This window comes from Perna viridis, chromosome 12 (assembly GCF_037379345.1).
Source record: "Perna viridis isolate PV_CMFRI_1.1 ecotype Kerala chromosome 12, ASM3737934v1, whole genome shotgun sequence".
Classification (NCBI taxonomy): domain Eukaryota; kingdom Metazoa; phylum Mollusca; class Bivalvia; order Mytilida; family Mytilidae; genus Perna; species Perna viridis.
The window spans coordinates 12,460,721-12,476,284 of NC_142456.1; the positions used below are offsets into that span (position 1 = coordinate 12,460,721).

General features: G+C 33.8%; 1 protein-coding gene across 1 annotated transcript; it reads left to right on the top strand.

The window, feature by feature from the left end:
* The first annotated feature begins 19 nt into the window (after positions 1-19).
* LOC148601232 (hairy and enhancer of split-related protein HELT-like) lies at positions 20-3,667 on the top strand. The gene is made up of 4 exons (XM_088556732.1): positions 20-741; positions 2,270-2,362; positions 2,732-2,810; positions 3,085-3,667. Exons 1-4 carry the CDS (start codon positions 703-705, stop codon positions 3,420-3,422), a joined length of 549 nt encoding a protein of 182 aa, XP_088412858.1. The 5' UTR covers positions 20-702; the 3' UTR covers positions 3,423-3,667.
* Positions 3,668-15,564: the final 11,897 nt, after the last annotated feature.

Sequence of the window (15,564 nt, forward strand, 5' to 3'; positions counted from 1 at the left end):
GTAGCCTAAGGGTCAGAAACTTCCATTTAAAATTATGCTGATAAAATTAAATCAGGCTTGTAGTTTGGATAACTGAAATAGCGGACGGTCTAGGGAAAGGGTTCCTGGGGCCAGAACACCCCCTTTTTGTTGGAACATTTTGTTAATTTTGCGCAGAATTTGGAAAAAAATGAGCGGACAATAACCTAGAACCTAATCCCTTTTCTTCTGGACCCCCCCCCTTTTCCAAAAGATCTGGATCCGCTCCTTCACCGCCAAATGATTGTGACTTCTTATAAAATACCTGCCATATAAAGGTGACAATACAAAACTTTCTAAACTAGAACAGCAAATAATGTATCATAAAAACTGAAGAATGCAACATCTTCGATAACGACATCATAAACCCGACGAACACAAAGAGTCTTTTTTAAAGATGGTCGTTGAATACAGCTTGAGTAAAAAGGCACCGCACCTCTTCCCCTACTTAGAATGGAATGCTACCCGCACGTGTCATTCTTGTTATAGCAGGTATTTGTAATAATTAACAATTATAACATTATCTGATTGAAAAATCTGGCCACGTGGGGGACACAATACGGAATGGATAATGACCTCGCTCCGGGCATAAACGGAAATGTTAAAAGGAAGCAAAATTGAAAAGACATCAAAAGCGATTTAAAAAGAAGGTAACTTGATGAATTTGACTCAGTTATAAGAAATATGTCTTTGGATACGGAGGTTAAAACTAACAGACAACCGGTAAGGCCATTCTAATAGTTATTTTATTAATTAAAACACTTTTAATTCACTTAAAACGTTCATTTAATTTCGCTAAATGTTGTAGGATGCATGCGTGCTTATGCAGCATGAAAATGATTGTAAGTTTTAAACAAAAATCGTAAGATAAAAAAATCTAATATACACTCCCTGGTTACATGGACTAAAGGAAACTTGAATTGGTCTGAAAAAAAAACAAGATGCAATGCTAAATGAATTGGTATTATAAAGCACCTGGAGTAACCAAACTCGGCGAGCAATGATTTGAATTTTGTATGAGCCATAAGGGAAAATTTCTAACTTCTTATTGTTTCTGTCTTCACAATTCATTTTCCAAAAAGAAAGATGTAATGTATGTGATTGTTTTGGATATATAAAAACTATGAAAATCAATCGATGATACTTCAACTGATTTAAGAGACTGTTCATAAAAAAAAAAGAAAGTGGGTGGCAAAAAAAAAAACGGGCAGTGGGTGGCACATGGCTAATTTTGTTTTAAAAAAAATTTTCACCCATTTCATATCACAAATGCATCATTTCCCAAAGTTGAATGTTGTTTTTGTTTAATTAACTGGAACGTTTAAAAAGAAATAAATTACATAGAAAGCATTGAGATTCATTGAAAAAAGGGAGATAACTCTTTTAATTTGAGCATAACTTAGGCAATCTTAAAATCATTTCTGGGCCATGAATCCAGTGTCGATTTAAAGCAAACTTTATACTATTTGAATACATATGATATATACATTAAATTGGATTTTAATTTAATTTACACTGTGCCATGCACCCATATCATACTAGGATATGCCTGAAGTTTACATGGACCTCGTAATATTGTCAAACATAGAATACTGGTTAATTCATACTCCTGGGCTCGTGAATAAGACGTACCATGGTTCACATATATACAAGCTGATCAAAGAGGGTCCCCCGTGTACACTAAAATTTTGGTTGATTATAAACCAGTTTGCGTCCCCTTTTCGGAATTTATGGACACGCAATAATTAATTATTAATTATGATCAAGTTTTCGTATAGTTTGTTTGCTTCATCCAGTGTGGTTACGTCTTTAAAACACTTCTTGTGCTTGACCAACTACATGTATATGGCCAGGTTGTGTATTTAAAACGTCTTACATGACGATAGCAAATAATTTCAAATTATTGATACCTAACATTAATGAATATTTCGCAACTTATTTAAATATCATTTTCAAACAACGGCTACTTCAAAATTTCAAAACTATTTAGCTTTGTTTTGCTTTTGTTTTTGTTCGTTTGTTTGTTTTTGTTTCGAAAAGAAAATATAAAAAAATAGTTCATGAACCATCCGTCAAACAGCCAAAGAGACGCGTCAAAGAGGAAGAATATATGGTTAGTCCTTTTAGAAGCGAAACTAACAATAACAGATTCATAAATTATTTCTTAGAAAGCATTAATGACCTTAATGATCATTAATACAATGTATGCAGTTGTTTACTGTTAAATAGCAATAAACATGTTTCTTTCCAGACCCGGAAGCACATAGCGGAACGTCAAAGAAGAGCCCGAATCAACCACTTGTTAGAGCAAATAGAATTCCTGATTTCTCCACCAGATAACATTGTAGGTTACTATTAACGGTATAATTACCTGAGGCATAGTTTGTTGTTTTTTATTTATTTATTTCTTAGTTACTGCACATGACTGAGTACTTAAACTTTTTCAGTAACTCCATACACATGTACAGACTCATTAATTACTCTGATATACATTGTACCGTACATTAAGAAGGTGCATTTGTAGCTTCTAATAAAAATGATAAGTAAGAAACATAAGTACATTTTTGTAACATTACTATTCAGTGATAGTATCAGATTTTCTCGTTTACATGTAAAGTATCACCTACATGTTGTTAGGTTTGAGAAGTTACTTTGTATCTCCCGAGATTTGTTGAAAAAAATATTTCATTTGTTTGGTTTCTCTATTAATTAGGAAAATCCAGTCAGACTTGAAAAAGCTGAAGTGTTAGAGCGAACTGTGGAATACATAAAAAGAATAAAGGTTCATGCAGGTAAGTTAATACTAAACATAATTATACATGTTTAAAAATGCAAATTTGTTTTCTTATTATCTTATCTCAAATCTTTAAAATACAATTACACAGGTCTTTTTGTTCTTCAATAAACAGTAGTGTTATCAATTGCATGATAGTAATAGGTCAGTTTTATTTTTTCCTTTTTCTTATTTGTTGGAATTTTAAAAAAGCAATGTACAAAAAGGCAGGATACTAGTACATGCAGGATGAGTACATGTACTATATAGCTATTGTTGTTCTATAATTGCAGATTACGCGTCTTCTTACGTGTATGGTTACATGAAATGCATAGAGAGTATTGACCAGTATCTTCAAGACAAACAAATACCTCAGACTTTACAATGTGACGTCCATTCCTATTTAGTGTCACTTATCCGTGGAAGGAACAAGTTGCATAACAAACCGGAAGTGAATGATCAGTCACTGGAGTGCATGGACCGATCTTGTAAAAACATGTCGAGTGACTTAAATGACGAACTTTCTAAGAATCAATCTGATTTTAATGTAATGTATGATGCAAACAGTCTTCCATATTCAAATAGCTTTCATCAAACAGACACAAGTGGATGCGTTTGGAGGCCATGGTAATCTCCATTTTGAGACTTATGAGACGGTGCTTACCGTTTTTGTTTGGTGCAGCAATGAAGTGGCTCGGTTATTGTTTGGTGCAGCAATGAAGTGCGCTCGGTTATTGTTTGGTGCAGCAATGAAGTGCGCTCGGTTATTTGTTTTGATAATTACATGTATGTTTCATTTTATAATAAATTGTTGTATTTTGATATCCAGTTTTACAACACAAATCGTTTTTAAATTGCAAAAATGAAATCATATTTGCCCAGTCAAACTGAATACACCGGATATAAGTGGTGTGAAAATAAAAATTAATAAAAGAACAGTGCATTATTCATGTCCGCGCCTGCCTGTTTGGCTTCGATGGTTATATGTAAAAGTGACTGCATGCAAATAAAATAACATTCAATTTGTTTCTATTGAAATATTAACTTTTGAAAAAAATACATGGTCTGGGGAATGTAAAAATGAATAAAATGTCGAAAGTAAAATTAAGTTTACGGACAACTTTTTGATGACAGAGATTACTCATTTTGTCTGAGTTTTTTTTTTATAACGAGATTAATTTTAGTTTATATCATTGTCCTCGTATAATAAAACCTACAAAAAACATGGCATCAACTAAAAAGTAAAAGTAAAAGACTCCGGGTTCATGGTTTAGAAAGTCATGTTATTTTACCTGCAAGTCAACACCGCGCTTTTTATGGAAACAGGAACCAATAGTCATCCTGTTTGTAATACAATTTTAGTTCGTTTACGCTCATCAAATATTTGAGGTCTGTAGAATTCCCCGTTCGTTGATTTAACATCATTAATATCGGGTAATCTGAATTCACTAATACAAAATGTACATGTGTACTAAGTGTACTAAAACTACATGAAACTTCACACAGTAAATGTAAATATATTTCATTTTATAAACAAATAGTTACAATGTAAGGCCGCTTACAGTTTAAAATGATTAAGAATATGTAAGTGAACGGTATTATGCGCTGGTACTGTTTGCCATTTCTGTCAGAGCGGCTTCGTCTTAAGATTATTCACGGTTTGAAACAATATTTATCTGACATCTGTGTGTGCGTGTGTGTTGGGGGAGGGGGATATAACGAGCACAAAGTAAGCTCAACAGCAATGTGTGTACTTGAAAATAGCACTCTTGAGATGGTAGTCTGCAGAAACAGCCATTAAATAGAAGTTCCGCAACAAGAAAATCAGAAATATAACACTTATCTGGACCAAGAAACAAAAATAGTCTTAAAGATGAGTTTAAAGATAATTAAATTAATTTTACATTGAAAATATACAGTCGTTTTCAATGCATTCCTTTAACTTTTATCCGCTTCATGTAATATTCATGAAAAAGCATGCACTCACAAGTGTGCTTACGCGGCTCTCTTCGCTGTTCCACTTCTTGTTGAAGAACCTAACCCGCATTGGAAAGAATATAGTCTCGGCTGTATTGTTCAAATTGAAGCATAGCTTTTTCTAAGATAGGGAAGGCAATCATATTGGGAATTTCTGTAAAGATGTCAGTTGCGTTTACGCCACAGGTTATGTGTAGGATATTCCCACCATCCGTGGAGGAATGTTATTTTTCCGGACTTTATACATTATATTCCGCTTAATCGTAAAGCTTCTCGTAAAGTTTAAAGTAAGGGTTCAGAAATGTTGAATCTCTTGGTGCTTCTGTTGGCAATGCATATGCCTACACTTTATTATTTTTATTTTATGCTTTTTTTTTCGTAAGGTGTTATCAAAGAAAAACTAAACATTTTTTGTCTCTTTAGCCGTACAGCTATGTCAATGCAAAGCCTGATAAACAATACGAATACAACACAAAACCGATTCTTTGAAGTTCAGTACTTTAAGTATTGAAGAGACGAAGGGATGTCGAATGAATATTTAAAACTGTTTTGATTACCTGTTTATTGTTATTTTATTAGAATCATTATCCAAATTCTTGCATAACTTTTCTCGGCTTTTCATCGTGTCTGTTCAACTGATAAATGATAGTATTATTCCGTAGAACGGACGACAAATTACAAGTCTCGTGTCGATAGGCCGTTAGTGTGCGCGTGACGTAACGGAAATGAACGAATCAATATGACACACCCACTGTTGTGTTCAAGTCCCCGCGGGTTATTTCTAACAAAACATTTCTCAATCATACAAAAAGTTTAAATTATCTGTCATTCATGTCTTGTTGGATACCGACACCTGGCTTCACGAAGTTCTTTTGAATTATCAGTGTGGCTATACTTTCAAGACTCAATTATACATCGAATTGAATGTTGTGTTAGGGGCAAATATTCTCTATGGTTTGGTCTTTTTATCTACTTCTTGGACGGCTAACATATATAAACACATGTATATGTATTTGCGATATCACACCATGGACGACATGATATGAACCAGTTACATGTAAACTTCGCTGTTGGGTTGCTTGTTACAGCCAGGGAGATATGCACACAGCACGCTTATTTGAACTACAAAGATGTACAATTTAAACATGGCTGTGCTAGTGAATTGAACATATTTTATTGCAAAAACGAATTCATCTTCCAAGTATGTTACCCTACCGGTGCACCAGATCCATGCTGCCAGTTTTTGGTGGAGTCCGAGTTGCTCATTTGCTTTTGTTACTTTGTATGTATGATTTTGGTTACTTTATGTTCTTTGTTGTGTAAGTCTGTTTTCCATGTCTGGTCTTCGTCCCTGGATTACATTCTTTTGATTACCGCTATAACCTTGGTTCCCTTGATTACTCTTTCAAAATGTTTTTTATCGATAACATATTTTTCCAGTGTTGTGAACGCGTACATGTATTTTCATCAAACGGTCGATATTTCAATGGGAACAAATTAAAGGAAAACTGATGACCATTCTATACGGCAAACGCGATGACTTTTTATTCCGTATTGTCAATTTTCTTTTCATCTGTGGCAAGATTCCTTGAGCACCCGCGTATGACGTTTTAAAATATTACAACTCGTACTTTATACCAGAGCTTGCCGTAACTACACATATTTTTGTACCGCGCTAGACTTCTAACAATAAGGCTTTTGGAACAGGATTATGTTGCTACAAGATTGAAGTCATCGCTACTAAATCTTATAGTTGTCATCATGAACTCGCCAATCGTAATGGTGTATCCATCTTTATCAGAAGAACCGAATTATTCAATGTGTCATAGTCTGGCTTTCTTCTTTTGTCTCCGCGGACTTGGCGGATGTTTCTAGAGAAGCAGAGGACGCTTACCCTACCCGATGTACCCGGGCTTTACTGCCAATTTGTTGTTTTTTGTCCGAGTTGTTTATTTACATTTGTTGCTTTGTACGTATTATTTTAGTTATTTTATGTTCTTTCGTGTGAGTTTTTCATGTCTGTTTTTTTATAATATTCTTTTGATTTCCGCTAAAATCCTGTTTCCCTTGATTACTCATCCACTCATGCACTTGATATATGTCATTGATTACTCATCCACTCATGCACTTGATATATGTCAAAATAAGAATACAAATTCAATATGAACAAACCTGTTGATATCAAAAGTAGAATAGAAGTCACAGTGCTCTTGTTGTCATGACATGAAGTCGTCTAAGGGGTAATCAAACATCTGGTAATTTGCCTTGCTTCTATCTAACTGGCCTAACCCTCTGCCATCTGATGCTTCATGTCAGCTAGCTATTGTCAGAACGTACTCCACCTCTTCGTCGAATATTTTTCTTAGCATAGAATTAGCAACATGGTACATGTACGGAAGTGTGGTCTCTGTCCAGCGAGTGCGGCGAATGAAAGACCAGTGTTCAGGTCCTTCATGGCTCTATCGAAGACCTTTGTGTTGATTAATGGGTATCTGCATTGTCGAGTGGCAGCAGCGATTCTCCTTAAAATATGGTTTGTGATCCCCTGCCTAATGATCTTCTTTACCGGTGATGGGGTGTACTTCCGGAACATACACGCAACGACACGCCACACCATGGGGAGGTGGAAGAATAATTTTGAGCAGGATATACATATTATACATAATGATTTATTAATAAACACAGTCCATGTTAAAATATAAAACGTCCACCAAATAAAAGTATTACCACACAAAGCACTATAATTAAAACGTTCATGTAAAAATGTAATTGAACTATAATTAACGTTTTCAGTTACATATCATTACATATTAATAAATGCGACAAACTTATACCCTAGGTACGTCTGATCGTATCTCGAAAGCTTGTAGAAAGGGTGGAAATGCTTTCTTTGCACTAAACAAACTTCAGTGTAATAAATCAACAAGTGCAAAAGTGATGGTTTAGTTGTACAATTCTAGAGAAAAAAATAGTTTCTTTTTCTCGATTGATACAGTAATCGGACAAAGTCCTAGTAAGCATTCACATATATCAGAACGGGTTCTTTGTTTAATTTAAACCGAGTATTTGTTGAAAATGGTTCCGTACACTAATATCCGCTGTTTTTAAGTTGGTTTCACATCCAAATAACATATAAAGCAGTAACAACAGAAACTCATATCCTTAAATGACAATCATTCAGCGAAGATTTTTCTAGTTCGTCTGTTCTCCTACCTAGTTGACTGCAATTGTACCCAAAATTATTTAATTATGAACTCGGTGGTTACCTGAAAGAGTTCATTCTGTCTGGCGCGTTTCTTGCAAAAAGTGAATGGAAGAAATACATGTACTAGTAGGTTAAATTCGCTATCATGATAGTACAAGTCGATAAGTGGAACATTCGTATAAGTAGACTGAGATACATGTACTGATTTTCAAAGTTTCAGGCAAGTTATTGGTTATATGGAATTAGCTCCTTTCTGGGAGTTAACAGAAACTAGATACGACATAAGGAACTACTATTATGTGACAAAACCACTGAACGACGCTCCGAATAGCATAGCTGGTTTATATATGCTTTGTAACCTGGTGTTCGCATACGTATATGTCCACGCGATCTTATTTCGATAATCTGTGTTATGATATTTCTTTTATACAACTTACTTTATATTTAGATTTTCCGATATATTTGATTCTAATACTTCTGAAGAGAGGTTACTCCTTGAAACACGTGTACAGCATATAGAAAATTGCAATATTATATATGACTGGTATTTTTATATTTATGAAGTTCTTTTTTTACTTATTAATTATAACTCTCTGTAGAAATTATGAATTGGAAAGTATTTAAAATAGTTGGTTATTTTGTTACGAAGTATTTCTGTACTGAATGTATATGATAACTTCACAAAATATTTATAAAATAAATGCGCATCTCCTATTTTTTTATCCATTGCAAATAAATTAAGAGGGCAAAGAGTGTGTGTAATCAAGTCGAGAGTACATACCATGTGCATTGTACTAATTGGAAAACGTAGTTACAAGTAAATTCTAAACGAACAATAATTTTCATTACGTATTTCAATTTGGTAGTTTCAACATTGTTTATTTTTGTTTATACACCCCAAAAAACCAACCTAAGTTGGTATATAAGGATCTCTCGGTCTTCATGCCCGCATGTCAGAGTAGTGTCCGGGCAATAACTTCTTTGCTATTCGACATAGGAATGCCATATTTGGTACATATGTGTATCGCAATTGGATCATGTGTCAGGTACATTCATGACCTGCATATGACATTAACCCCTGACCTTGAGGTCAAAATTATAGATCTTTTAACACGAATGAGTGTCCGGACCATAACTTCTTTGTTATTCGACAAAGGTAGACCGTATTGTGCACATGGGGTTATTATAATGAGACGATGTTTTGGATACATTCATGGCCTCTATATGACACTGACCATTGACTTCAAGGTCAATTTTTCAGGTTTTTAGCATGGATCGATTTATCTTTTGGACATAAACTTGATCTTTGAAGTCAAGTTAATATCATTGGATTTTATTATTCATTACAAATTTGGCACATCATGAGACGATGCAAAGTTTATTGGGTGTATAGGATCCATTCCGTCTGTTTGTCTGTCTGTGTAGATTTTTGTCCTAACCATACTTTCTTCGTTCTTTAAATAGGCATTCCATTTTTGGCACATTTCGTCTATTGGGCATAATTTGTTTGTCTGTTGATCTTTTCATATTCGATGTGATGGTGAATCCCCATATTAAGAGAATTTACATTCATGAACTCTAAATGATCTTGATATTTAAATTTAAATTACAACTATTGGACGTTAATATTAACACCCAATCTACCATAAAACCATGCAAAAGCATTACAAATGGGTCCACATGAAAAGTCAATTTTACTGAAATTTTGTTTATATGTTAAGATAGATATGAGCATAAAAATCCAGAGTTAGTATAGATGCTACAGCGCCATTTTTAGAATGACAAGAATTCTCGTACTTTTTTCTGGTTATTTTGTTGAAACATGACATACTTTGATCCCATAATTGTGTAATAAAAATTGTATACCTCTCTCTTGAAAAGTTGGTGTTATACAGTGATTAGGTCTTTGTCTATCAGTCTGTTCGTAACATTTGAAGGTGCCCATCTTTTATCCACAAATCCTGAACTACTGAATCAAATTTCGTGAAACTTTGTTACATAATGTAGATGTGCAAATCTTAGATTTTGATTTGAATGATATATGGGGTTTCCCATAGCAAAACATGGAGTTAGCCATTATTTGGCAAGGATGGTTACCATCTCTTTTCCAAAACTCCTCCTAGTCTGCTGTATAGATGTTTTTGAATGTTTTTGAATTTTTGAATGAAATTTCATGAAATTTTCACAGAATTTTTGTTACAAAACTTAGATATATACACCTAGATACATTAGCTGGCGGGTAGGTTAGGGGTTACTATCCTTTAGCTGTGACACCTTGACAACTGAATCAAATTTCATGACACCTCCACATTATGTAAATGTTTAATCTTTCTAATTTAGATTTAGATCTTAATGACTTTTACATTTTAAGATGACATCTAAGGGTTGGGGTATCATATATAGTGAGCTTTGCTCACAGACTTCTAGTTTTGAAAATCTTTTAAGCCCCTTGTGAAGTCAGTAAAACTTGCAGTTGTTGATATAGAGACTAAACAAAAACAACCATGTTACTAATAACTTTCTCTGTACAAATGTCAACATTTTGCTTGTATAACCAAGTTTTAAATTTCATTTTTGCAGAAATAACGGCCCTAGAATTTAAAAAAAATATAAAAATAACAGTTTTCTGTACTTTTTAGCTCGCCTGGCCGAAGGCCATGTGAACTATTGCCATCACTTGGCGTCCGTCGTCGTCCGTCCTCATCGTCCATCGTCGTCATTAACAATTTTTCAAAACTCTTCTCCTCTAATACTACTTGACTAATTGGAACCAAACTTGGTATGAATGTTTCTTGGAGTATCCTGCATAAAACTAATGTGGGGATTCTTGATCGGTTGAAAAACATGGCTGTCGTTACTAAAAATGGAACATAGGGACCAGAGAGTAGTTTTTCGCATATATCTCCAAAACGGTTAGGTTAAGCTAAATCCTGACAAAATATAAGTGTTCAGCATGCTGAGATTTATCTATGGTCAAATTTTCATTTCAATCTGTTAAGTCATGATGGAGTTATTGCTCTTTTACAACATTTTCTGCTATTTTTTGTTATTTCTTTCAAAATTTTTCTTCTCCGACACTACTTAACCAATTGAAACCATACTTGGTATAAATGTTCCTTGCGGTATCCTCCTTAGAACTGACGTGGGGATTTTTTATCCGTAAAAAAACATGGCCACTGTTACTAAAAATAGAACAGAGGATCAGACAGTAGTTTTTCACATATATCCCCAAAACCATTAGGGTTAGCCAGATTCTTTCAATAGATGGAAATGTTCCTTATTATTAGGACTACAAAAGTCTTCAGAGAAAAAAGTTGTCAGACGATTCCTTGTAAGAGTTATTGCCCTTGAAAGGGAAAAAAATGACAGTTTTTTTTACACTTTTCAGCTAATATCTTGAAAACTCTATAAATTTATTGCCCTTGAAAGACAAAATTCAACCAGGTGAGAAATTCATGCTCCTGGAAGCTTCTTATTTTCTAAACGCTTGCAGATATTTTTATTATATACATCTTATTGAAGGTCCATTATGTGGACATAAGGTTCTTCAATTCCACTTATGATAAACTATGTTACACAGTAATAATAACTGTGAAGTAGTTTCTTGGGTGGCGACACCATTTCCTTGACAAAAAGCTTGACCAGAAGGCGACCAAAAAGTACAAAATTTGACAATTTCTGAATATTGGTAAATTTCAAACAATTTCTGTCCTTTCAATGCAATATTTTTTATCAGACGTCTTTATATTTTCTCTTTTGTAATGGATTGAAGTCACAAAATTCAAAAGAAAATCATTCAACACTTCATGATTAATTTTCAGTTGTATTTTAGGCCAATTAGATCCTTTATTGCCCCTTTTCATAAGCAAAATATGCATGAGAAAAATATTGCAATCTGATTTAATACATTTTATTTGACTCTAAACATTGAAACAGGGGTTATCTTTGCATACTCCTGCTTGTTTGTTATCAATATGTTTCACCAGGAATCACATTATTTGCACCTAAAATTAATGTCTTACTCGCTTTCAATTGATAATTTATTGAATATACAAGAAAACATTGGTCTTGTACAATTTATAGAAATACAGCTGTTCAATATAAGTAAAACATTTATGAAACCGTTGCTGTACAATACTAAAGTGCATAATGACCAAATTCCTTTTTATTTTGTTATCAGCATGAACCAGCAAGCATCAAAAGCAGTGTGTTTGTCTGTCCAGAGCCAGGATGTCAAAAGGAGTTTGTTTCTTCGAGTGGTTTTGAAAGGATCACATCAGTGTGTTAAATTGTCAGGAACAGATGTAGTATAACAAATATTGGTTGACAAATGCAACAGAATTGGTAGTGAATACAAGACATTAATTGAGCTATCTTATATCTCATGTTTTACAGATGCTGTTGTTGATGAAGGATGGGCTTTAAAGAAAACCCGTCGAACAATTCGGTTTTCTCCCAAAGGGAAAATTTTCTTGAAAACCATTTATGATGAAGATGAAAGAACAATATTATGAGATTTGTGAGAGGTTAAAGAAGCAAAGAGGGGATAATGGATAAAAAAAGTGTTAGCCAATTTAAAAGCTTGTTTGCAAGTTTTACATCTAAGCAATATTCAAGGCAGGACATCCCCGTTTTCCAGGTTTTGTAGCAGAAGAAATTGACACTGTAAATGACCTCGAACTAAGGAATATTTATTCTGAAATAGAGAGTATAGAATAACAGGAGAACCTGTCTGACTTAACTGATAAGATTTTGTCTACAGATCTTGACAAACTTCATGTACCAGTAGTTGATTGAAATGTCACAATCACAAAGGCATAATTGACTTGACTGGTGTTATATACATTTTTGCATTATTTAGGACTCCACATCAAAGATGCTGTGTCCTATAGTTTTCACCTTGTCTGTTTGTCAGTGCATTGGTCTGTTGTCCTTGAAATTTTTTTTGTAGACAAAAAATAATAATAAAAAAAAACAAAACAAAACACACTACAAATATGGATTTTTACACATACATGTATGTTAAGGATGTACATTGTACATGTCAATTTGTAATTTAGAAAAAAAGGTTTGTTTTTATCAAAATGTAATGGGCTTCATTTCTCCTCTTTCATGTGTGTATTTGTTTGTGAGTTAGTTCTAATTCAATTCCAACTACCTGTTACAATGAAGTAATATATCTGTAATGAAAATTGTCACCCCATGATAACTTGATACCTGGCAGACCAAAACCGCCAACTTTGGTGTACATGGGCAACACCTATTGTCTGCTATAATTTAATGTAAACATTATTTTATTAAAGAAAGAATATGTTAACTTAATGAACACATTGGGGATTGGAAAAGAAGTGACACAGCACTTTTAGAAATTCCTTTCCGGTGCTTTAGTTTTGGTCTCGCCTGCGACGAAAGATGTGGAAGGCAAGACCTGGGTTTTGCTTTTCCGGCGACGGTGGCAACGGGGACGGCATCACAAACTGAACATTAAGTTTTCAGACAAGTTCGTTTAAACATGAACCCCTTCTGTTAAATCAATGATATTTAGTGATTTGTTTGATTTGTATTTTGTGTAATGAAGAAATGATGTGTTTTTTCAGTGTTGCCTGAAAAACGCAGCATTTCATCATTTTCATGTCTGTGTTAGATATACAAAAACCAGCTGCGCTAAGAGCGCAAGATACGCCCGTCCGTAAAAATAGCTGATGGTATAAATTTTAGAAAATAACCTGATTTCTGATTACCAAAAAATTAGTCTGTATATATAGTGAGCAAAGTTTTTTCTTCAGTTATTCTAAAAGTATAAATGATCTTACAACTGTTTGACATGATGAAAGTATACAATAGCATTTAAAAGGGATTCTTTGTTTTTGAACGAGATAAAACTATAATAAACTACAGAATTGAAAACTGGACAAATAATTCATTATGTAATAATATTATTATGAGGTAAGACCTACAGTTAATAGTACAATTCCTTCTACTTCTACTGTAAGGAAGTCCATATTGCCTTGTGGTCAGAATAATAAGTTTCTAGGGTACCACTCTGATAATTGTCAGTATTCATAAAAATCAAATATATGGTAGAATTGAAGTTGTTTGTTGGTCCCAATATAATACAGCTTTTCAAAACTGTAAGTAAGCAGCAATCTTATGTCGTGGTAATTACATCAGATTTAACAATATATATTTTTAAGTGAATAAAGTTCTGTAACTCTGGAACGACAAATAAATAATTCTTCAAAATCGAAAGGGAGCGTTCTTCCGTAAATATTAATATTGTGCTAAAATTTCATTTGAATCCGTAAAAGCGAATTTGAGTGATGGACGGAAGGACCAATGGACGGACGGACGGACGGACGGACAATGGTATACCATTATACAACCATAATCTAGCATGTCTATAAAACTGTATGCAAAATTTCAAGAATAGTTTCAGTACAGCTGAGTTATTACATCAGATTTGACAATCATATAAATTTTTAAGTGAATAAAGTTTCGTAACTCTGGAACGACAAATAAAAAAATTCTTCAAAATCGAAAGGGAGCTTTCTTCCGTTAATATTAATATTGTGCTAAAATTTCATTTGAATCCGTAAAAGCGAATTTGAGTTATCGCGCAACGTGTGGATGGACGGACGGACGGACCAATGGACGGACGGACAATAATATACCATTATACAACCATAATCTAGCATGTCTATAAAACTGCATGCAATATTTCAAGAATAGTATCGGTACAGCTGAGTTATGACATCAGATTTGACAATAATATAAATTTTTAAGTGAATAAAGTTCCATAACTCTGGAACTATAAATAAGAATTCTTCAAAATCGAAAGGGAGCTTTCTTCCGTTAATATTAATATTGTGCTAAAATTTCATTTGAATCCGTAAAAGTGAATTGAGTTATCGCGCGACGTGTGGACGGACGGACAACGGTATACCATAATACGTCCCGTCTATATAGATGGGCGTATAAAAACAAGAGTGCCCACTTTTTTTCATTCTTAAATTAGTTTGAACTTTACATTATCTTTGCAGTACCATGTAGTTTTCCTGCTGTCAACACTGGATAAGATTTTATCACCTTTTTAAAATGTGTGGTATTTTCAGCATTTTTTTCAAAAAGGATATATGATTATCTCCCTTTGCTAGACTACTCCTTAAACTTTATTCTTCATTTTAATTATGTGTTATATCTATTTTACAATCAAACTTACTAATAATAAAAGATTTATGCACCTGATTTGTATCCTGCCCTCTGTTTTTCAATTTCAATATTGTGAAAAAACTTGAAAAATCTGATTTATAGGTCTGAGAAACTGGTTCCCTGTCGAATCAACTCCATTGCTCCTTACAGAGTAAGATTCTAGCTGAAATATATTTGGTAAATTCTTATATAACTAAAGTTTCAATAATCACAAAGTTTCATTCTGATTTGAAGACCCCTCCCCGGTAACACATAATGCATGGTTCTATGGTAGATTGGGTGTTAATACATTGTGTCACCCGATTCTGCCCATGAATGGTTCATAACATGTTAGTGTTCTAGCTAGTCAACATTAAAGTATGTAGGTGGTGGAGGCATCCTT